Raw genomic sequence first — 25,136 nt, 5'->3', positions numbered from 1 at the left:
AGAAAAGTAAAGGAAGAAAAAAGAAAGTAATAAAGAAGCATCAAAGAAAAGTAAAGAAGAAAGAAAGAGAGAAGGAAAAAAGAAAGCAAAGAGAGAAAAAAGAAAGAAAGAAAGAAAGAAAGAAAAGAAGGAGGAAGGAAAAAAATAAAAAAGAGAAGTAAAGTTTGAAAAAAGAAAGAAAGAAAGAAGGAAAAAAGAAAGCAAAGAGAGAAAAAAGAAAGAAAGAAAGAAAGAAAGAAAAGAAGGAGGAAGGAAAAAAATAAAAAAGAGAAGTAAAGTTTGAAAAAAGAAAGAAAGAAAGAAGCATTGAAGAAAATAAAAGGAAGGAAGGAATAAAGAAAGAAGTAAAGGAAAGAAAGAAAGAAAGAAAGAAAGAAAGAAAGAAAGAAAGAAAGAAAGAAAGAAAAAGTAAAGAAGCAACCAAGGAAGGAAGAATATTTGAACAAAAGTATGAAAAAGAATACTAAAGAAGCAGGGATGAAAGAAAGAATCCCATATTAGTAAAAAAGGAATAACTTTTTAGATAGAGAGAGAGAGAGAGAGAGAGAGAGAGAGAGAGAGAGAGAGAGAGAGAGAGAGAGATGGAGGCGGGGTCAGTAAAGGTAAAAGTTTAGAGATGTGGTTAGAACTCAGTAAAAAACTCCACACAGAGTCAACAAAGTAAAAAAGTTTTCAAAGGCGTCATCTGTGTGTCCACCTGCTTCCTCATTCAGTAGGGAACCACTTCAAAACACACACGCACACACGCGCACACACACACACACACACACTCACACACACACTGTTGCCGAGCGATTATCCACACTTCACTGCACACTGCATACTCACAGCACAAACACACACTCAGTCTGTTGCTATGTCACTCGAGCATCCAGAGGGTTCGGCTGAACGTGGTGTGAAATTACACACAGTAAACAACTAACATTCCCTTCCTGTTTACAACACTCACTTCCTGTTTACAACACTCACTTCCTGTTCATACCAGAAAAAAGGTGTGTTTTTTTTTTTTTTTTTTTTAGTCATTTTAAAAACGTCTATAAACCTTTAGTGGGGGTGGGGGTAGTGAAGAGGTACCGGGGGGAGGGGTGCCATGGGGGGAGGGGAGGGGTTTCGTGACCCCGGAGCAACTCATGCTGCAGTGCTTTGCTAACAGGCGTGACGTCATTAAACACACAACAGCACTGGGCCTAAACTGGACGTTCCACGACGTTACATGTAACCATAAATGGATAAAAAACGTACGTAGTGATAAGAGGTTATTGTAATCGCTGACAAACTGCTGTGGCATAAGAGGAATAAAAGACTCTGGGACGTCCTGCTAGAGGAAAACAACCTGAAATAATATTACTAATATTTCTGCTTCCTCACACCACTTCCTGATTATTTTCCTATAACAGCAAACCCCATGTTTCCCTCACGCACTCCTCTCATCATCACCTACTCTTACTCTCCCTGACCTACAGCCAAACTGTTCAGGGAGGAAGAAGGGGAAAGGAAGGAAGGAAGGAAGGAAGGAAGGAAGGAAGGAAGGAAGGAAGAAAGGAAGGAAGGAAGAAATAAAGAAAGAAAGAAAGAAAGAAAGAAAGAAAGAAAGAAAGAAAGGAAGGAAGGAAGAAAGGAAGAAAGAAAGGAAGGAAGAAATAAAGAAAGGAAGGAAGGAAGGAAGGAAGGAAGAAAGAAGGAAAGAAAGAAAGAAAGAAAGAAAGAAAGAAAGAAAGAAAGGAATAAATAAATAAATAAATAAAGACAGAAAGAAAGGAAGGAAGAAATAAAGAAAGACAAAGAAAAGAAGGAAGAAATAAATAAAGAAAGAAAGAAAGAAAGGAAGAAAGAAAGGAAGGAAGAAATAAATAAAGAAAGAAAGAAAGAAAGGAAGGAAGGAAGGAAGAAAGGAAGAAAGAAAGGAAGGAAGGAAGGAAGGAAGGAAGAAAGAAGGAAAGAAAGAAAGAAAGAAAGAAAGAAAGGAATAAATAAATAAATAAATAAATAAATAAAGACAGAAAGAAAGGAAGGAAGAAATAAAGAAAGACAAAGAAAAGAAGGAAGAAATAAATAAAGAAAGAAAAAAAGAAAAAAAGAAAGAAAGAAAGGAAGGAAGGAAGAAATAAATAAATAAAGAAAGAAAGATGGAAAGAAAGGAAGGAAGGAAGAAATAAATAAAGAAAGAAAGAAAGACAGAAAGAAAGGAAGTAAGAAAGAAAGGAATTAAGAAAGAAAGAAAGAAAGAAAGAAAGAAAGGAAGAAATAAATAAAGAAAGAAAGAGAAAGAAAGGAAGGAAGAAATAAAGAAAGGAAGGAAGGAAGGAAGGAAGAAATAAAGAAAGAAAGAAAGAAAGAAAGGAAGGAATGAAGAAAGAAAGAAAGAAAGGAAGGAAGGAAGGAAGAAATAAATAAAGAAAGAAAGACAGAAAGAAAGAAAGGAAGAAAGAAAGGAAGGAAGAAAGAAAGAAAGTTTCTTTGATGAACATATGAACAGAAGAATGAAAGAAACAATACTAAAGAAGCGAGAAAGGTATAGGACAAGTGTAGGAAAGGAATGAAGGAGGGAAATAATGATAGTCAAAAGAAAGAAAGAAACTAAGGAAGGAAGGAAGGAAGGAAACTAAGGAAGGAAGGAAGGAAGGAAGAAAGGAAGGAAACTAAGGAAGGAAGGAAGGAAGGAAGAAAGGAAGGAAGGAAGGAAACTAAGGAAGGAAGGAAGGAAGGAAACTAAGGAAGGAAGGAAGGAAGGAAGGAAGGAAGGAAACTAAGGAAGGAAGGAAGGAAGGAAGGAAGGAAGGAAGGAAACTAAGGAAGGAAGGAAGGAAGGAAGGAAACTAAGGAAGGAAGGAAGGAAGGAGGGAAGGAAGGAAGGAAACTAAGGAAGGAAGGAAGGAAGGAAGGAAACTAAGGAAGGAAGGAAGGAAGGAAGGAAGGAAGGAAGGAAGGAAGGAAACTAAGGAAGGAAGAAAGGAAGGAAGGAAACTAAGGAAGGAAGGAAGGAAGGAGGGAAGGAAGGAAACTAAGGAAGGAAGGAAGGAAGGAAGGAAGGAAGGATATTATGTGGAAGAAGTTTTATGAACTATTCTAAGTCGGCTCAGTTCTGAGCTCATTTCTCAGCAGGACGTTCTGTTGTGTTCTCTGGAGAAATCAATTCTGCACCAGCAGTTAAAAGTCAGACGCTTATCGCGCTCTACATTCCCCAGCTCATGTCCGATGCCCATTTCCTATAGATGACATGTTAGTGCTATCGTGTTTAGTGTCGCACTGACGCCGCAGCAGTGCTGTACGCCGAGAGAAGCTGAAGTAATAACCCAGGGAAGGTTTCTCGGTTCTGTCAGACAGCGAGATCACGGCAGGAGGAACGGGAAGAGCTTCGCACACAGACCATAATTCAGTGCGCATCATCACAGTGCTGCTGGAGCGTTTCATGGCTAATCTCCTGCGGCAAAGCCGTTAGTGCAGTCCCAAACCCCGTCTCAGTCCCTCCACACATTACTGCCAACCTTCTGTTACACCGCCCGGGGGTCTGAACGGGGGAATCCATCGCCTCTTCCCTCCTCTGCCTCGGCAAGTGTTTCCCGTATACACACTCTCGGGTTTCAGCTCGGGAGAGAGCAGGTAGAGTTTCACCCCGGGCCACAATATCCACCGGCTTTGCTCCCATTGTTCTGTTTTAAGGCCTTGTTTTCATTTGAAATTTGAATCATAGCACGTTAAAAGAGTCGAAACTTCAGTGGCAGGTTGTGAAGAGAGAGAGAGAGAGAGAGAGAGAGAGAGAGAGAGAGAGAGAGAGAGATGTGATGCAGGGACTTGGTCAATGCAGACGTGTGGGGGTTGGGTGGGAAAGCATGGACAATGCACGGGGGGTGTTTCTTAAGCCTGGGGCACAATGACCGCAACCGCACTGTTATAATACACTCGCAGACGAACAATGCGGGCTTTCCATTGTGCAGACAAACCCAGCGAAACTTCCAGCCGACGTAGGGATATATGTAGCGCTGTCTGCACGGTTAAAAACGCAGCTCAAAGTGCTTTACAGACGACAATCAAAACGATTCCAGACATAACAGCACCGATAGAGAGGACGGAAAGAGGAAAGACACTAAAGACACTAAAAGAAGCAAGGAAGGAAAATGGGGGAAGAAAACTAAAGCAAGGAAGGAAGGAAGGAAGGAAGGAAGGAAAGGAGCGAATGGTAGGAAAGAAAATAAAAGAAAGATGGAGGGGGAAAAGGAGGAACAGGAAAACTAAAGAAAGGAAGAAAGAAAGGAGCGAAGGTTATGTAGGAAAGAAAAGGAAGGAAGGAAGGAAGGAAGGAAGGAAGGAGCGAAGGGTAGGAAAGAAAATAAAAGAAACAGAAGGAAAAAGGAGGAATAAGAAAATTAAAGAAAGAAAGAAAGAAAGAAAGGAAGGAGCGAAGGTTATGTAGGAAAGAAAAGGAAGAAAGAAAGGAAGGAAGGAAGGAAGGAAGGAGCGAAGGGTAGGAAAGAAAATAAAAGAAACATGGAGGGGGAAAAAGGAAGAATAAGAAAACTAAAGAAAGAAAGAAAGGAGCAAAGGTTATGTAGGAAAGAAAAGGAAGAAAGAAAGGAAGGAAGGAAGGAAGGAAGGAAGGAAGGAAGGAAGAAAAGGAAGGAGCGAAGGGTAGGAAAGAAAATAAAAGAAAGATGGAGGGGGAAAAGGGGGAATAGGAAAACTAAAGAAAGGAAGAAAGAAAGGAGCGAAGGTTATGTAGGAAAGAAAAGGAAGAAAGGAAGGAAGAAGTCAATGTAGGAAAGAATGAAAGAAAACAGGTGGGAAAAGAAAACTAAAGAAGAAGAAATTTCTGGAACGAAGTATGGAAGGAGTGAGGGTAAAATAAAAAAAAAGAGAAAGAGAGCCTAAGAAGCGAGGGAGGAAGGAGGAACAGAAGAAAGGAATGAAAGAAGGAAATAATAATAGTCAAAAAGTTTCGAAAAAAAGCAGGAAAAAAAAAAGCTGCGAGACGTAAACGCCTCCATAAATATTACATAAATGCCTCCTTATAGAAAACTCGACCGACCTCGACTGATCCGCCACACAGAAGAGCTGTTACTATAGAAACCGCAACGTATTAGAAGCTGGGACTCCTGTTTAATCCGTGCTGTTACAGAAAACTAATCAATGCCTTCTGACCAATCAGAGTCGAGAACAGAAGTGGTGTTATAAAACATACACCTTGTGACATCAGACACCGATCTCACCTTTCTGTAACACCCGCATGTGTCTGCTCTGTATACTAAACACCGACCTGCCACGAAACCGCATGACGACGCAGTAAAAACATCACTTCCTGTTTCGGCGAATTTACTGGATGAGCAGTAATGGTGGCTCCGGAAGCTTACAGCATGATCATTTAAGAAGGGTTTATTATTATTTATTATTATTATTATTATTTCGTGTTGGTGTGACAACATTCTGGTATGACACTTTACCCTGAGAAGGAACAATGATGGAGAAGAAGAAGCTTGTGGAACATCCAAGAAACAAGTCATGCTCCTGTTGTCACTTACGTTATCGCGGCTATAAATAGACGCTCCCTCACCAGCCTCTCTTTCTTTCTCTCGCTCCGAGGCCCTGTTTACACTGGTGCCTTTTCGTTCTAAAACGAAAACGTTCCTCGCCCACGCTGGCGTTTCCGCCGCGTTTCAGAAACGATCTCCGTCCACGCTACACGACCGTAAACGCATGTCACGTGACCAGTCGTGAACACTGGGCATGCGCGTACGAGCGTAAACAGGAAGTCGTTTGCTAGTCCAAACCGGCGTTCCGTGTAGGGCTTACGCCGCTCGAAATGAGATCTGTTGGCGATCGCTCTAATCGTAGCTCGCCTCTTGCGCGTGTAGCAGCCGCAGTGTTATAAAATACAGAATCGAACCGCACGACGGCGGCTGAGAATGACGAGAAAGCCGGCGAAGTTCGCGGTTCAGTCTCCGTGTTGTTGCGTATACGATCGACGTAGCGTAACGGTCATGTGGTAGGGGCTTGACGAATCAGGGAAGAAAACGCGATGATCCGGAAAAGACCCAATCAGGGCGTGAACGTGAGTGAAGCCACGCCTTCGTTTTCAAAACGTTCTGGTCTGTTTTACCCTGAAACGCGAGCCCGGGGTTTTCAAACTAAAACGGGGTCTCCGGCGTTTCCGAAAGTCTCCGTTCACGAGAGTCGAAAAACGCCGGAGTAGTGTGGACGACCGGCGTAACCGTAGCAACGGTTATGCGTTTTTAAAACGAAAACGCACTAGTGTACACAGCGCCTGAGAAAAATAACAAAAATCGTGTCACGTTTTCGAGAAATCACAAAGCGTAAAGCGCTCTGCGACCAAAGCGCTGACACTGGAGACTCCTTACAAAAAAAAAAAAAATGATTACAGGCTTTTAAAAAATCCGTTTCTGTGAAGCGTCCGTCGTACAAGTCCCCGCGAATGAGCTGTTACTATAGAAACGATAACATATCGACACGAACCTGCGATGTGCGTTACAGCTCGGACTCCTGTCTAATCCGTATAAATAAACTCCCGCATTGTGCTGTTTTTTTTTTTAGAGGGGTTTCGTTGCATCCGGGACGGTTTTTGTCCCGAAGGACTCTACTTTCATGACTGGAGTAACACTAACACACGACAATGAGCAACACGAGACCACCTGAGACAAGGTTTATAACCTGAGGGCATGTAACTTCATCATCATCATCATCATCATCATCATCCCACCGTCCTGTAAGCCAGCAGTCGTCTCCACCTGAGAGAAAAAGTCCCTCGGAATCTTTTGTTGTTGCTCAAACAGAACGTGAGCTCGGGGTTAGACGAGACGCCAAATCCTAAATCCTTCCAGACGTCTTTGTCCTGCTCCTGTTCTACATCAGGAAAGTGTTTCGTTTCCTTGTTTGGGAATGTTAATAATACGCTATCGAGTGGGGATTTTCATCCAGGACGCTTTCTCATACAGATTTATAATATGATATTTCCAGGGTGAAAATACACCGAGTGTTTCTTTATGCTCATGATCATCGTCGATGCTTCTACGCAATCGCGTAAAAAAAAAAAAAAAAAAAAATTCTTTTTTTTCTTCGCAGAACGTTATTTTAGTACGGAGCAGCTCCTCTTATAAAACGCCTCCTTACAAATTACTGCGGTTTTTATTCAATAAAGGACGACACGTCTGTTTAGAGTTATATTATAGTTATGTTGTGGAACATCCAGGAAACAAGATGGTTCCTGTTATAACTTAATATATACTGTAGCAGGAAGGAAGAAAGAACGGGGGGAACTAAAGTATGATAGAAAGGAACAAAGGAAGGAAGAAAGGAAGGAGCGGGGGGGCAAGGTAGGAAAGAAATGGAAGGAAGGAAGGAAAGAAGAAAGGAAGGGCGAGAAGCAAGCTAAAGAAAAAGAAGGGAAGGAAGGAAGGAGCGAAGGTAAGGTAGGGAAGAAACGGGGAAAAGGAAAGAAGGAAGAAAGAAAGCAAGGAAGGAGGGAGGGAGGGTAAGGTAGGAAAGAAAAAGGAAGGAAGGAAGGAAGGAAGGAAGGAAGGGGGAAAAGCAAGATAAAGAAAAAGAAAGGAAGGAAGGAAGGAAGGAAGGAGTGAGGGTAAGGTAGGAAAGAAAAACGGGTATAAAAGGAAGGAAGGAAGGAAGGAAGGAAGGAGCAAGCGTAAGGTAGGAAAGAAAAAGGAAGGAAGAAAGCAAGGAAGGAGGGAGCGTGGGTAAGGTAGGAAAGAAAAAAGGAAGGAAAGAAGGAAGGAAGGAAGGAAGGAAGGGGGAAAAGCAAGATAAATAAAAAGAAAGGAAGGAAGGAAGGAGCGAAGGTAAGGTAGGAAAGAAAAACGGGGATAAAAGGAAGGAAGGAAGGAAGGAAGAAAGCAAGGAAGGAAGGAGCAAGCGTAAGGTAGGAAAGAAAAAGGAAGGAAGGAAGGAAGGAAGAAAGGAGCCAGGGTAATGTAGGAAAATATTAATAAAGTAAATATTTCATGTTTATATACATCTCATTATTAATTACACTGATTTATGCACGAAGAATAAAACACGACTGTTAGAAGGTTAATGTTGTGAAACGTCCGTGAAACACGTTAGTTCATGTTCTCACTTACGTTACAGCAGCTAGAAAGAGTCAGCTAGAAAGAGTCAGTTAGAAAGAGCCAGCTTGAAAGAGTCAGATAGAAAGAGTCAGCTAGAAAGAGTCAGTTAGAAAGAGTCAGATAGAAAGAGTCAGCTAGAAAGAGTCAGCTAGAAAGAGTCAGCTAGAAAGAGTCAGTTAGAAAGAGTCAGATAGAAAGAGTCAGCTAGAAAGAGTCAGCTAGAAAGAGTCAGCTAGAAAGAGCCAGCTAGAGTCAGCTAGAAAGAGTCAGCTAGAAAGAGCCAGTTAGAAAGAGTCAGCTAGAAAGAGTCAGATAGAAAGAGTCAGATAGAAAGAGTCAGCTAGAAAGAGTCGGCTAGAAAGAGCCGGCTAGAAAGAATCAGTTAGAAAGAGTCGGCTAGAAAGAGTCGACTAGAAAGAGCCGGTTAGAAAGAGTCAGCTAGAAAGAGTCAGCTAGAAAGAGTCAGCTAGAAAGCTGCTATATAGCTCTTTAAAGCAGCTAGAAAGAGTCGTTCCCTCACCAGCCTCTCTTCTTATCTTTTATATTTAAAGTCGCAAAGAAACCACAAAGCGTAAACTCCTACTCCATCTGTCCAGAATATGTCGGAAAACATGAATAATGTTAATAAATAAGCATTTATATAAACCTATCGTTCATATCACAGCTGGGGAAGTGCTGCCAGAGCTTACAGACACTGACTCCACTGTAATATTAAGGAATTCAGGCTCTAATCTTAGATTACAGGAAGTATCATTTAAAGCACGTGCACGTTAATTAGATGAGATCTAGACAGTTTAATCTTTATTTAGCATCACCGTGCCCTATTAGATTCCGTGGGTTTCGAACAGCATGCGATTGTTCTGTGCTTGAGGAAATGGAAATCAGATGAAAATCATATGCAATCATTTGAAACCGGAGGCCGGGAACCTCATCCTGGGCAGAAGAAATGACGCTAACAATCACTAGTAGCTTCACTGTACAAACTAGCAAGCTGTTTCCATTGACTGTTAGCCACGGTAGCACTAATACCTCCTACAAACATTCCTTCCTGAATCGTCCTGGAAACAGAGCGACGGACAGATGCAGACCATCCCACGGTTACGCAGCCAGCTAATGAAATCTTTCTCTGAGCTAATGAAAGGTCGTAGGGTCGAACCCTCCATTTGGACAGGGGGCACGATGGCAGCCCGCCACGTAACCACGGCAGCCGTTCGTCTCTTCCACATTAGCGGCATTGTGTGCCTTTTTAAGGACAAGCTCCGCGCGCGGTCCACTGACTCGGGTGTCCTATTCCAACACGCCCTTTGTGCCACAGCCTCGGAGCACACAATACGCAACGATGGGGGAAAAGCGAGGACGTCGCGTCGGACACGGAAGAGTACAGTTACAGCAACTAGGGAGTGGCACGGCAACAAGGTGTAGGGGTTAGCAAAACAGCTACAGGACCACTAGCAGTCTTATTTTATATGTTACCAGCCAGTGAAAGTTATTTAAAAGTTTCGATTAATTTAAATCTTCCCGAGGGGAACTGATTTCAGCTTGTGTTTCAGCATAGTATTAATCATAGCACAAAGAAACTTTAGCTAGGCTATCGTCTTAATGCTCTCTAGAAACTTTATCTAACTTTATTAGCTAGCTAGATTAGCATAAGTTGTAGCTAATATACCTGGCTAATTATCTCTACAAGTATTATCTAACTTTCTTAGCTAGCTAGATTAGCATAAGTTGTAGCTAATATACCTGGCTAATTATCTCTACAAGTATTATCTAACGTTCGTAGCTAGCTAGATTAGCATAAAGTGTAGCTAATATACCTGGCTAATTATCTCTACAAATATTATCTAACTTTCTTAGCTAGCTAGATTAGCATAAATTGTAGCTAATATACCTGGCGAATTATCTCTACAAGTATTATCTAACTTTCTTAGCTAGCTAGTTGAACGTATTTATAACGTCTAAAATGGTCAGGTTCCGCCTTCATATATTCATGAATCTTCAAAATTCAAGATTCATATATTCATGAATCTTAAAGAATCTTTAGCTATCTTGGGAATTATCTCCACGAACATTATCTAGCTATGTTTGCTAACTAGACTAGGCGACTAGGCTGTTTATTTAAGTGGCGTTAATGGCTTTAATATTACCAAGGGTGACTGAATTTGGATTGTGTTCATGTTAATTATTACACAAAGAGGCTAAAGCTATGATATATTACTAATTATCTCTACAGACTTTATCTAACTTTATTTGCTAGCTGGGTTCGGCTATTTAGTGAAGTTCGGTTACTAATCTAAGCTCTCTGATTCTCCGTTTCAACCAGGAATCGACTTCATATGCAATTTTGACTCTCAGTGGCTTAGACAAATGATAAAATCATAAACAAACAAACTATAGGTCACGGCGTATTACCCACACAGATGGTAAGATTTTGGTCGTTCACATTCGCAAGTAAACATCCTTCACAGAAATTACTGTAAGTGTAAGAGGGGCACAAACTTACGGAAGGGATGGATTTCTAGAATGGTGTCTTCAGTATCGGACACAAATTAGAGACGTGGGACAGAGTGCGCAATACTGAAAACGTCTTCCCACCATCCACCACACCGACACGTACTTTCCATAAGTAAATACTCCCACCTCCCACGCTATCCGCTGCACAGATTTCCACACATGCACACATTCAAACGCTATGCTAGTCACGCTAGTCAATTCTGTTACGCTCACCTTCATATCTGGGATGCACTCGTGGTGCGTGTGCGCCGAACTTCATAAGGATGGGAACGTCGTAATCCCGCCGGACCCACTCGACTACGTGCAGCGAAGCCGAGGAAACTTCCGCCGGAGGACTGAGGGGGCAATTCAGCAGCGCCGAACCTCCCTGTTTGGCCCGCAGCGTGGTCCGCTCGCCTCCTACTCCACCTAGCACAGGATAACACGTACTAATATCAATACTAGCACGAATAACACATAGATATTAATCCTTTAGCTAGGATATCTTTATCCTTCCTCACCAAGTAAGCAGAGCACCACCGCAGCAGCAGTAATTATAACTCCAGGTGCAGGGAGCTCCTTTAGTGCCATGGCAGACGTTCAGACACACTCGGTCATCTCCTTAACTGCGATAAAGATCATTCGGGTCAAATATTAATCGACCGTTCATCCGATATTCACTGGAGAAGAGAAATCACCCAAAGAGTCAATAACATATTGACGCAAAATAACGTTTAACCTGGGAAATCATTCAAACTATGAAAAAGAAAAGAAAAAAAAATCGAAATCCTCTATGAGTAAACACAATTCTGCCCAATTATATCTATCCGACAAGATTATTCTTGTATTTTTACAAATAGGCAAATTTGAGTGAAAAAGTTTGTGTACCCTTACGACAAAAATCACGAATTCCTATGGAATTTATAGCGACGGAATGTTTACAATTTCACAAATGTTTCTTCGTCACAAGTGCCATAAGTTTTCAAAGAATACATGTTGAGACATCGATAGTGGAAAAACAGACGTGTATCGCTTTAAATATTTGCACCCCCTTCGAGTATTTTCCTACAACAGCAAGCCCCGGGACGCTCTATTCTTTTTATACCCCACCAGTTTGTCAATCGTTACACTTTAAAAAAATTTTCAGGGTCAGACATGATACAGCGCCCCCTGTAGCAGAGAGGGTTAAGGGCCTTGATCAAGGGCCCAACAGTGGCAGCTTTGGCAGAACTGTCGCTTGAACGCCCGAACTTCCGATCACTAACCCAGAGCCTTGCAGTACTGGAGCTTAAACCCCAGTTAACCAAGCCACCACTGCGAGATTGAGGTAACCCTTTACGTACCTGTGAATGAGCTGTTACTATAGAAACGATAACATATTAACATATGCTCGATGCTGTATGTTAAACCTGTCTCGGGCGTGTAGAGTGGCTCGGTATGCAGCTGAAAGGATCAGTCAGTCAGAATAACTGGATTGTCCACTCGGCGTTGTTTAATAATTGTGTTTGGTCGATTGTCTGCACAAGGATGAGTAAACAAACAAACACACGAACAGACCGGTGCACGTCGAGGACTCGTGCTCACAATTACAGCAGCGGCGCAAACTATTTCGGAGACAAAGAGTCAAACATGGAGAAATTTTTGAAATCACTTCATTTTCATCATTTTAAACATAACTTGGTGCATACACTGCTGTTGGGTCCTGGGATAAATGGCTCGGAGACGTCCCCGCGTGAACATATTGAACCGCATAAACGCTTTCAGAACACGCCGTCGTGTCCAAATCATGTCAAAACCCCACCCCCGAATCCAGCGCAAAGAGATAAGCATGGACTACAATTCCTCGTTTTTAACCTTATCCGTCTAGGCTTGCATAAACCTTTCTGGTAGGTTGTTTCCGTTTTGTTTTGAGCTAGTTCCGGCCCTAACGGCAGTCAAATGAAGCGTCCGTGCTTATGTATATTCCGGAATGGTTGAAAATACAATATAGCACGGCCTAACGAGAAGATCGCGATCGTGTGACCAGCGGCTGACTCAGATTCTGGCCTCATTTCCATTCTCACAGCGATTCAAATGAGCTGCAGGATGATGTAACTCGTGTCAGAAATGAACCTGATACACGTCTAGCGTCGCGCTTATCGGTATGAATACGCCGGGTCAGGTCCAGCTGCAGGACAATAACATCGGTTTACTCGCTACTCCGCCGATTCGAGCTGGAAATCCATGCATAACATCTCCTGAACAGTTTTCTGCTGGTGTGCACGCCGCCATTTTGTTTTAAGGTTTGGTTAGTTTGCTGTTTCATGCAAAACATCGAATCGGTCATTGAGAGTTTGAACAAGAAAAATTCCGAACGAGCGCACGTGTGTGACGCGATAAAAAATGTCATTTATTCCAAAAAAAAAAAAAAAAAAAAAAAAAAAGGTCTCGACCTTCTTGAAGTACGGTATAAAACACGCCGTGTCGTGCTGCTATAGGAAATTCATCAACGACTGCGCGGTGTGGTGAATTTGATTATTTTCCTATAAGGAAATGGATTGCGTGTTTTATTCCTCTTACGCCACCGCGTATTTGTCAATGCTAACACGTCAGTATTTATTAAATAATGATACGTCATACTTTTTATCCAGTTATAGTTACGTTTCATACTGTGAAACACCTTCATACCTTACAGCTTTACCTCTGACCTGTACCAGGCGCTAACACTGGAGACTCCTTCCACAATCGTTCCGTAAACATCTCGTCACGTAAAACGACGCCGTACCGACGATCCCGCTCCGAACGATCCGTTACTATAGAAACGGTAACGTATTGAAACCAGCGCGTTAATATAAACCTGTGATTTGTCAGAGCTGCCGTTCTAGAAGATTCATCCGCACCTTCTGACCAATCAGCATTCAGAATTCAACAGCGCTGTGGTAATAACGTGATTTAAAATATATATATATATATATATATATATATATATATATATATATATATATATATTCTTTAATCACTTGTAGGCCCACAAAGTGTTTCTGTTCATTTTGTCCTTTTTTTTTTTTCCTCTCTCTCTCCGTTCCAAGTCTATGGGGGGATGCAAACTTTTGCACTCCACCATATGTGGAAGCTCTGGTGATGTTACTGACTTAAGTCATGGAGTTTATAGCACTATTTAAGGCCAAAGTCCTGAAAGCAAACACACTGTGTTTGATGGCCGTGTGCTGCTGAAGATCAAGCAAAAGCCAAAAGCTACCTAACAGCTTTAAGGGAACAAAGGTTGTAGTGTGTGTGTGTGTGTGTGTGTGTGTGTGTGTGTGTGTGTGTGTGTGTGTGTGTGTGTGTGTGAGAGAGACAGGGTTATGTATCATCATGGTTTCTCTCCACATGAATGTTTACACATTATTGTGAGCTTTCATGAAAAGATCTGAAACCCACACGGGTCCTCGGTTAATTTGATTTTGAAGTCGAGTTTATAATCCGCTTTTAAATCTGTCGTAAAACCTTGTCATTTAAAAATCCGAAGCGTTTCTCAATCCCTGGGGAGAAAAAAATAAAGACGTGTGAAATCTCGCCTTTGATCTCGCCATTTCCATATAAGGAACATTAGCATTCAGCTTTGTTTTTTCTTCCCCTCTGCGTTCTATTGTACGTCCCGGCAGGGCGGGGCTTCACGACCATATGACATCGATACTGTGATGAACGTCACAATACACTCGTCTGAGATATTGTGCTTTCCGTTTGATATCTTTACATAATATGCGGTCGCGAATGTCACGTGATGCCAAACCGAACGACTCGCTGTGAAAGACTGCTTTATATAAGAACACCTGAAAGAGGATTCCATCACGGTCCGGCCGCAAGGATCGTCGACGAGTGTCGCGACACGCAGGGACAGGCTGATTTAGCGAGCGGACATGGAAGAGGAGCATTCTCTGACGCTAGTGAAACAACAAACACAAACAGCTGAGCAAGCGAACACAATATGTTAACAATATTCATCGTCTGGAGGCGTAACACTGGATTTCTTCGGCTATAATTAGCTAACGACGCTAAATACGTAATGCTAGCGTATCGCATTACTACTTTTTTCATAGTTTGTTATACGGCAAGCGAACGTTATATTTGTTATACGTCATTTGTTGCCCAAATGAATGAATTCCCCCAATTAAGTGATTGGCTCTAACCTGGACACGCCCTCTTTGTAAAGGATCTGGCAACATTTGTGGATGGAGCCTAGCCAATAAGAAAGTAACCAGCTAAATGTGGAATGTATAGCAAATAGTCCATGGGTGGAAATTTTTTTAGACTAACATAAAGTTAGTTTTTGTGTAAAATCTGACTTAATTATGGTAATACCCATAGGTATGAGAGAGCTAGCTCAAGCTGAGCTCTTGTTGTTGTTGTTGTTGTTGTTGTTGTTGTTTTTCTGGAACATTATTTATGTATCGAATACCTGCTCGTCTTTGGATTCTACTTAAAAACCTTTCCGGATCCTCAAATCAGATCTATAATATAACATATTATTCACAGCACGTAAATCGAAGAGGGCTTCGGCTGAACGCGCGTTGTGACGGCGTCACGTGACGTGCATCACGTGACCCAAATCTGCGGAAAATCGGCGGCGATCTGGAAAGATCGCAAGCTCCTGCGAATATCGGACCGTTTGTTCGATTTTGCGTTCGCACGATCGTGAAAGGACCGGGTTAGAGTTTAATTCGTCGATGCCGGCCTCCGGCTTGCCCTAGGTAGCAACAGTAATGACGTGTGGGCGGGGCTTGGAGTCAGTCATTTTTGGAGGGCGCCTGTGGTGTTGAGATCAGGTTTCGGATTAGGGCTGGAATGTCCTCTAAAGGCGGTTATTTGGGACCAATTTAAAAACAATCGAAGCTTCGGTGAAATGGCGATCCTGTAATTCAGTGCACTGAAACACTTTAACACTTTGTTTACACTCAAAGTAATTAACACATAACTCTTTTTTTTATTTTATTTTTTTTACTAATCTGCTACTTTTGACCTCCGAACTCTAACCCAGACTCTAATCTCCTTGAAAACAATGAGGTGGGTTCTTCAGCCCTCCGAAGCCGTGCTCTCCATGGCAACCCGCTGGTCCTGTGTTTACCCATAAACACAGACGCTAACGGGTGCTGAGAGAGCTAGCGCAAGCCGCTAACTGCATTTGAGTGCTGAAAGGAGGAAACAGACGGCTGGGATTTAACGTACGACTGGGTTCATGGTCATGTTCTCAGATTTAATCATGGTGGGCAAAGCATTGATTTACCGGGGCCAGAAAGGATAACCCGTTTTACTGTGCCAGTTCCGTTTGGCCTTTCCTGACCCAAACAGATGCCACGGGCAGATGGACACAAGAAACGAGAAACGGCTACAAGAGTCTAATAATGGAGATTAGTGGATTCATCATCCATTCTTCTCTGGAGAAGAGATTAGAATATCTGAATCAATAATTGGAAAGGTTATCAGATCATTACATTTATGGCATTTGGTAGACGCTCTTATCCAGAGCGACGTACATTTATCTCATTTATACAACAGAGCAGCTGAGGGTTAAGGGCCTCGCTCTAGGGCCCGACAGTGGTAGCTTGACAGTGCTCGGGTTTGAACTCTTGACATTCTGATCAGTAACCCAGAGCCTTTAACTACTGAGCCACCACTACCCACAAATCCAATCAAATCCAATTTTATTTGTCGCATACATAACCATATATCATATGACACGCAGTGAAATGCTTTTTACGACCTTTAGTCCTGTTTTTTACGACCTCTAGTCCTGTTTTTTACGACCTCTAGTCCTGTGTCTTTTTACGAGGTCGGTCTGTTTGAACAGAACCGTGGTGTGTTCTCCAACCCGTCGCAGTTCTTCAGGCGGGTGAGAAAATCACACTCGGGTCCGGGAGCACCTGAGCGACGCGACGGAATAAGCGAACTCTAACGAGAAATTGATTCGACTCCGAATCGACTCACCTACAGGAAGTGAATCAAACATGCTGTGTGCTTTTTTTTTTTTCATATGGCAGCATTTTTAGTACATATTTAAAAAAAAAAAAAAACGTATAAACGTGTATCCGCCGTAGAAACGTCACGTCTTCTGGAGATTCTGATGAACAAAGAAGAGAAACTACACACGATATGAGACATACAAAATATTTAAACTAGTCCTGTTTCTGAACAATGACTCTTTGTTTTTGTTTTTTTTTTATTGTTCATTTAATTATATGCAGCGTGAAACCAGACCGAAACAAAGAGCAACCGACGCCATAAGTATCAGATTCGCTCTGATTCAGACTCAAGAAAAGGACTGAAAGGTGCGAAAGCGCAGAGCTGTGAAGAAGGAATGTTCTTCTTATACGTGGACACAGCAAGGCTGTCTTCTTCCACCGCATGCAAAATGTACTAATGGAGGGGAGGGAAGTGCAAACAAATCTATCTCCACTGTCAAGATCACACCCTGATCTCCATAGCCTGCGTGTTTGTTTGTGTGTGTGTGTTAACACCCTGAGATTTGTCATTCCTCGAACCTGTCCCGATGCCCGCGAGTCTTACGAGGAAGTGATTGCGATTCTGATCGTGCGTGTAAGAGAGAGAAATTTATCCTAATATGAATGAGTTTCCCTTTATTATGCAAAAGGAAGTCCTAAAAATGGGTTAGAAACACTAATCCCGCCCCTAACTCGAACCATCGTCGCTGCTCATGCAAACTGAGAATTCGAGTGGGAATTCGACGACGTGAACGCAAGGCGGTTGTGTTTTCGTAAGAAACGTGACACACACACACCAGCCTCAACCTTAACCCTCATAATTACGCAAGCTTGAACAACACGACGGCGAAGTCGTTGGATTTCCGTCGATTTCGTATAAACGAAGTCGTAAGGAACGGTACAAACACTAACCCCGCCCCTGATTCCAACCTCCGTATCTTTCTCCGTACTCGTTTTTCATTCGACTGAACCCGCTAAGTTCGAGGTCGGATTTGTAAGCGTGAGACTGAGCTAACAAATCCGGCCCGCTTGAATTGGCGAAATCGCGATTGCGCGGAATTGTTCCGCACGGTCTTTCGCAGCGGTGTCCGCTGTGAAACGAGACCTTTTAGCTGTCCTCATGTTCGACGCGCGTGAATCGAAGACCGCTATCGACTGAACGCGCGTCGTGACGACGCGACGTGACGCGTCTCGGCCCGGATCTGCGGAAAATCCGCGGTGATTTTGAAAAATCGCAAGCTCCTGCGAATGGCGCGAAGTTTTGCGTTCATTTCTGGAGGGACTGAATAAAGAGCCACTGAGCGACGCCTTCTTCGATATTTCATTCATAACCCAACCTGTTATCATATACATTTTAGCAAGATGAAGGTTGGAGCCGTGGGAATTTGTCCGATTTCATATGCATGAAGTTATAAGAGATTTTTTAGTTCCGACCGCCGAGCCGGAATCCAGCACCGGATCCTGATCCGCTCCGGATTTTAACTCTCACGCTCACCTGAACACTAGCTCACCTGTTTCCTGTTTAGACTCCAATCCACTCCTCCTATTTAAACCACACATATTATACTATTCTTCCTCGATGGTTTAATATCGTCTTGCTTTCGTGTTCGATTCCCTCGTTTGCCACGCCCATCGTTTTCACCTGAACTCTTCTGTTTTCGCGATCGCTTGACCTTCTGGAGACGTTTCTGCCAAACGATTTGGATAAAGTCGTGTAATCGTTCGTGTAATTCCATCGACGGGTAAAGTTCTACACCGGGTTATGAGTTCGGAAAGTCTCGACAGGATTTCGTTCGCTTCGGTATGAATGAATTTGTTGAGAATTTGTTGCTAACCTCCACCTTATATAATCTTAACGTTACCCTTCATCACTTTTCATACAAATGTGATTTGTTGCCAGGTTGGACGCGAGTGTCCCTGTGGGTTAAATTCTCTGTAGGTAATAATGTGAAAAGGAAAGACCGTACACGGATAATTACAATCTGTCCTTCGATAATGAATATTGTATACGCTCGTAAGGCTTTATCCTGTCTTCCAGCTTGACTGAGAGAGAACCAATGAGTCACATCAGGCTTTAAACGAGAGACGATCTCCAGCTCACGTTACAGCCATATGTCCATAACGCTCTCCTCCAGGATCTTAATTCACTTTAGTGAATAATTCATGTGCCAAAAAAACCCCCCAAAACATACAGAGCAGCTTCAGCGCTCAATCGCGGGTTAGGATTGGATCTTAAAGTGGCTTTCGGGCACTGAGATGATCGAAGCAGGACGCATGCGCTTCTCGTTCCCACACGAACGAGCGTCGGCGGTCTCGAAGCCGCCTCTGTGGAAATCCGATCGATTTCCCCAGAGTGTTACGCGACAGTGTTGTCGGATTCTCGATTCTGATTGGTCAGAACGTCTCGGTGATTTTTTTTTTTTCTCGGACAGATCGAACGGCGTGTAAACATTAACGCGCTCGTTCTAATACCGTACACAGAAGGAAAACCGTTAATACGGTGAAGCTTCATTTAACAAGATGGCTATCTGGTATTTACGGAAGGAGTCTCCGGTGTCAGCGTTTTTGTACTCGGGCACGTTTTGTACGCGTTCCTCTTTATCCCTATCCCTCGTGTTTTTCGCGGATCCGTTTCTCGTGACCGTCACCTGAGACTCGTCGGGGATCTAGACTTCGATTTCTATAAAGCTGGTTTGTGATCATGTTTTACCGTTTTGTTGCACTTATTGTTTTATTAGCTTAACCTTTAATTACAATAATCAGACACATTCCATATCAGATCCCCTTTACACACACAAAGCCTTATTTATCATCACTTTGGACACCGTTTTTATCCGAACTGCCTCAAAAATGTCGTTCCCAGTCCACAATTTAGTTCCAAATGAGTCAAACGTTTCACGGAATCCCTCTTACGAACGAAACGATCACTCTTATAAATAAAACCGTCAAAAGAAGAGCCATTTCGCTTCCCGAATCAGTTCCCATTTTTGGAATCGGCACCCTAATTTAAAAAAAAGGAAAAAAAAAAGACGTATTTAGCATTTAATCCTACATACCATAGTATATTTTAAATTATATCGCTGTGTTAATGTCCTACGAGTGAAATAGAGGTACCTTTAGTGTCTTTTACCTGGGAAAGTGTGTGTGCCGGACATGTTAAAGTAAAGCTTTAAATATAAGGACTGACTGTGTAGATTAAAAGTGTTTTAAAGGTAAACGCTGCACACTAAAGGTAGCGTCCCACTGACAAGACAAAGTACAGTTTTATACCTTTATTTATATTAGAATTCATTTTAAATAAAACATTAAACACCCTCTCAGGAAGAACGGTACCAAACAAGGGAGAAGGTCCTGTCGCTTCCAGTGCATGTTTTTCACCTTTAAAGACAATTTAAGGGACATAATTGGACCTCAAAGACCTGTTGAACATTTAAAGCGATACTCTGACAAAAAGGTACCACCCGAGCAACTACTGGAGTAGTGTTTGGTACCTTTATTTCAGTGCACCGGACTCTGCTTTTGAGATTTAAGAAGTGGGTAATGGTGTGTGAATTAAGGGAAACAAGTCATTTATGATTAAAGCACTAAAACGTGTTTTGTTTTTGTAAGGAATGCTATTTAAAAAGAAAGAGAGAGAGAAAAAAAAAATTATGCTCTCTCAGAAATAAAGGTACCAAACTGTACTTCTCCTGGCTGTTGGGACGGAACCATCAATGGAGTACAGTACCTTTTTGTACAGTACCTTTTAGTATATAGTGTATATATAGTATATATTTTAGTATATTTTTTCACCTTTTAAAGATAATGTAAGGGACATAGTTGTACCTTTTAAAGCTCTAAAAAAAAAATTAAAAAATGCACGCGCAACAAAATAAAGCAGTTTGTTTACCTGACGAATGTGCAAATGAATAATTAAATACTAATCATAATAATAATAATAATAATAATAATAATAATAATACATATCCAATGCTCTATCCAACACTTAATGCATAAAACGCGCTCGTGCGCAGGTGTAGATAACGTAGTTGCATTAGAGTAGATTAAAGTAGGTTAAAGAGGTTCTCTCGGTGATATAAAGTCCTGAACACTGCAGTAATAACTCGTACTCACGCGCGGATGAGATCAGAACTCACAGCCTCCTCGTGCTCGGTGTTTAAAAGTCTAAAAATGCGCCACAAAAGCGCTTCATTCTTCCCCCGACTTCTTATTCTTATTCCTGCCGTCCGCATGCACGCGCAGCTCCTTGCCGGTCGCGAGCAGGTTCTCTCTTCTTCCACTCCTCCACGCTCACCATCCAACTTCCCAAGGATAGGAAAGAGCCGCCGGGTCAGTATCGGAGATGTCCGTCAGTAGGTAAATGGCTTATTCGTGGATTTTGTGGATCAGGAAGTGAAAGGTTTCCACGGAAACTCTGATCAACTCGGCTCGTGCGCGGAGTGTTTCTCAGGCGCGCGAGACTCGCGCTCTCTGTGTGTTCTGTCTCCTCGAGGACGCGCACACAAGTTTACCCTCATCAACCAGGAAGGGGTGTGTGTGTGATTGTGTGTGTGTATGCGTGTGTGTGTGTGTGATTGTGTGTGTACGTGTGTGATTGTGTGTGTGATTGTGTGTATGATTGTGTGTGTGATTGTGTTTGTGTGTGTGTGTGATAATTTTAGCATTCTTCATTAGGCATTCATGTATCATTTATTTATTATTATTATTATTATTGTTGTTGTTGTTGTTGTTATTGTTATTGTTACTATTATTATTAGTAGTAGTAGTAGTAGTAGTATTTCATTAAGCGTAATGTATAGCTTATGGATTATAAATGCACACTTACACATATTATTGATTCCATTATTTATGTATTAGTTTCAAACTTTTTCTACTCTAAATATTATCGTCTATTTTAAGTTATTATAGTTATTTTATTTCTTTATTATTTTTATTATAATGTCACAGCGTTATTTTTTCTACTTTTATACGTTTCAGTGATTATTTTTATTTTCATTCAAAATCAAAGCACAATTCATGAACGCACATTTATACAAATTATTATTCACTATAATATTTATTAGTTATTAAAAGTAAGAATCAAGAATTTTCTACTGCAAACATTTGAATATATTTTAATGATTGTTTTATTTTGTTTATTTAATTTTCATTAAAAATTTTCATGTACAATTGATGATTGATTTCTGTGAAGTCTATATATATATATATATATATATATATATATATATATATATATATATATATATATATATATATATATATATATATATATGTTAGTTATGTACGATGTCACCGGAAGTCTTCCTTGTGGGAGACTTTCCTCATCACAGACTCCCCTAGTTTGCTTTTCTGCTCTTCTGGGATCTAAATCTACATCCGGCTTTCTGTAAAGCTTCTTTGTGATGGTGTCTATTGTTAAATCTGAGCACAATGCAGGGTTGAAGGTTGTAGGACAGGTGATGTAATCTCTTGCTAAGGGCCTTGAGCAATTAAAAATTCTTTTTAAAGAGGCACTGTGGATATCAAGGGGCAAAGGGGCAGGTGATTTGCCCCTTGATATCTAGAGATTCAGCAGTGCTGTTATTGATCAGATTCATAAATTGTACGTAAAAGAACCTTATTGAATCGTATCATATCAGATTCATTAGTATCATCAAGTATCGAATCATTGCTTTATGAACATATTGAATCGTATCATATCAGATTCATTAGTATCGTCAAGTATCGAATCATTACCTTATGAATCATATTGAATCATATCAGATTCATTAGTATCATCAGCATGAATCAAATCATTACCTTATGAATCATATTGAATCATATCAGATTCATTAGTATCATCAGCATGTATCGAATCATTACCTTATGAATCATATTGAATCGTATCATATCAGATTCATTAGTATCATCATGTATCGAGCCATCGCCTTACGAATCGTATTGAATCGTATCATATCCGATTCATTAGTATCATCATGTATCGAGTCATCGCCTTATGAATCGTATTGAATCGTATCATATCCGATTCATTAATATCATCACGTATCAAATCATCGCCGTACGAATCATATTGAATCGTATCATATCCGATTCCTTAATATCATCACGTATCGAATCATCGCCTTACGAATCGTATTAGATCATGTTGAAGCCTGACTAGAGTCGTGTTTTATTTTATTTCAGAAAGTCCCTTTGAATTTGCAAACCGTTCCTGAGTAATAATAAACATCGATCTCGATATGCTTTATAATAATTTCTGCATGAAAGGATTCAAGGGAAAATACGGCTGCTAAGAAATCATTTTTTTCTCACCCTTATTATAATATGAATAAAATTCCAGTGTTGCGCTACAGCGTGAAGATTAGTTCATGTTGATAGACAACAGTGACACTCCATGTCCTAAACCACATTGACACACCGTGTGTGTGCATTTGTGTGTGTGTGTGTGTGCGCGCGTGTGTGTACTATATACAGTTTATATAAACAGAAAAGTCACATCAAACTAAATACAAAAAAGTCTAATCAAGGTCAAGCCCAAGCCGCGGATCAAACCCAGGCATTACTCTTGACGCATCTCAATTGTGCACACGCCAGCGTTTTACTCTGTGACCGTTTTTATTCATATTAAAACATAAATCTAAAATAAAATTTCTGCATGAAAGCATTAAAGTGAAAATACGGTCGCTAAGAATGTGTTTTTTTTCTCACCCTTATTATAATATGAATGAAATTCCAGTGTTGTGCTACAGCGTGAAGATTAGTTCATGTTGATAGACAACAGTGACACTCCATGTCCTAAACCACATTGACACACCGTGTGTGTGTGTGTGTGTGTGTGTGTGTGTGAGAGAGAGAGTCTCAACACTGAAGACCTGGACAAGAAATGTCCAGAGGAGCTTTTAGGTGAAGCACACTTGCATCATCCTCGTGTTTTGTCTCAGATTGGACGGTTCCTTTAACCGTGTTGTGAACTAGCACGGACGCTATTTATTTCCGAACTCTTCCTCATAACACGGCGTGTACGTGTTCGGCACGCCCTCTGTACTTTGTCCTCGGTTCCTCTCCTGTTTAGAAACGAGTCTGTCTGATTGAAAGCACATGAGTAATATTAGATAAAGTCATGAGGATGGATCTCGTGCCAAAGAGTGTATAAACGATAATGTAATAAACGGAGAAGGCCACAGGGTGCAGTCTGTTGGGATGCGGCTGGGTGCAAAAGTTTTGGTCCACCACGGTTTCTCAGTGGAGGAAAGAAACGCAAAACATACCTCAATTTTACAATTTGTCCGATTCCATCTGAACATACCATGTCGTGTTTCTGTAAATTGCCACGCCGGCTTTATTTTGTCCCAACACTGCAAAAAATGACATTAGCAAGCGGAAATATCTTGAATGTAGTCATTTTTTTTCCCCTATTATTCCTATTATCGGTTTACAATAAACCAAATATAAGCTTATTAAAACTTTTTCTAGACATTCCTTTTTCATTTTTTTTTTACATTTTTTAATTTTACATGTTCGAAGTTTAATATAGTCTTGCTCTGCTGGCGGATGATTTTGCTCATTTTAAGAATTTAAAATGTATTTCTTTTATTCGCTTCTTTTTGTTTTATTTATCGAGCCGATTTCTAGAAAGAAGCAAAAATCATCCGCCGATCGAATGACAAAATGTCAGGCTTGAAATGAGTGATAAAAGATATAAATTGGTTTAATAATCTTATAATAATAATAATAATAATAATGATATTCGCTTTGCTGTACTAAGGTTATAAGTAATACTGGATACATTTGGATATACTCAAGATCATTTTTGGCAGTGACGTGCCAAAAACGAGCCATGTGACCATCATCGTGACGAGCAATGTGACGTCATCGCGGCTCGAGCACGGGTCATGTGACGTCATCACGACGAGCCATGTGACCATCATCGTGACGAGCAATGTGACGTCATCAAGGGTCATGTGACGTCATCACGACGAGCCATGTGACCATCATCGTGACGAGCAATGTGACGTCATCAAGGGTCATGTGACGTCATCACGACGAGCCATGTGACGTCATCGTGACGAGCAATGTGACGTCATCACGGGTCATGTGACGTCATCACGACGAGCCATGTGACGTCATCGTGACGAGCAATGTGACGTCATCACGGGTCATGTGACATCATCACGACGAGCCATGTGACGTCATCGTGACGAGCAATGTGACGTCATCACGGGTCATGTGACATCATCGCAAAGAGCCATGTGACATCATCGCAAAGAGCCATGTGACATCATCGCAACGAGCAATGTGACGTCATCACGACGCACATTCGGTCGAATCCCGATTCGTCGAACATGAGCACGGCCATAATTGGTTTCATTTACCAACAAACAGTGCGAAAGACCATGCAAAACAATTCCGTGCGACTGCAATTTCGCCAATTCAAGTAGTTTACTGCAAGAAAAAACAAAAGCGCATAAAACTCCACAAACTGCGTCGGAATTTTTGAAAAACGGCCACAGCGAAATCGAGCATTTTTTGGCCGCGACAATCACACACACACACAAAAAAAAAACCTCAGCGAAATCCTGTACGTTCTGGTTAATAT

General features: G+C 41.4%; 1 protein-coding gene across 2 annotated transcripts in view; it reads right to left on the bottom strand.

Moving 5' to 3' along the window:
* igsf9a (immunoglobulin superfamily, member 9a) overlaps positions 1-21,153 on the bottom strand; it is a 47,023-nt gene extending 25,870 nt beyond the window's left edge. Inside the window, exons 1-3 of one of the 2 annotated variants that reach the window (XM_017489614.3) lie at positions 20,654-21,153; positions 11,084-11,242; positions 10,797-10,991 (exon numbers count right to left, since the gene is read on the bottom strand). In XM_017489614.3, the coding sequence (XP_017345103.2) occupies positions 10,797-10,991; positions 11,084-11,153 (265 nt within the window). In that variant the 5' untranslated portion in view covers positions 11,154-11,242; positions 20,654-21,153. The remainder of the gene's footprint in view (positions 1-10,796; positions 10,992-11,083; positions 11,243-20,653) is intronic. The other variant, XM_017489613.3, reaches the window with a different exon arrangement.
* Positions 21,154-25,136: the final 3,983 nt, after the last annotated feature.

Source organism: Ictalurus punctatus, chromosome 16 (assembly GCF_001660625.3).
Source record: "Ictalurus punctatus breed USDA103 chromosome 16, Coco_2.0, whole genome shotgun sequence".
NCBI lineage: Eukaryota > Metazoa > Chordata > Actinopteri > Siluriformes > Ictaluridae > Ictalurus > Ictalurus punctatus.
This window is presented reverse-complemented; position numbering and strand designations above follow the sequence as displayed.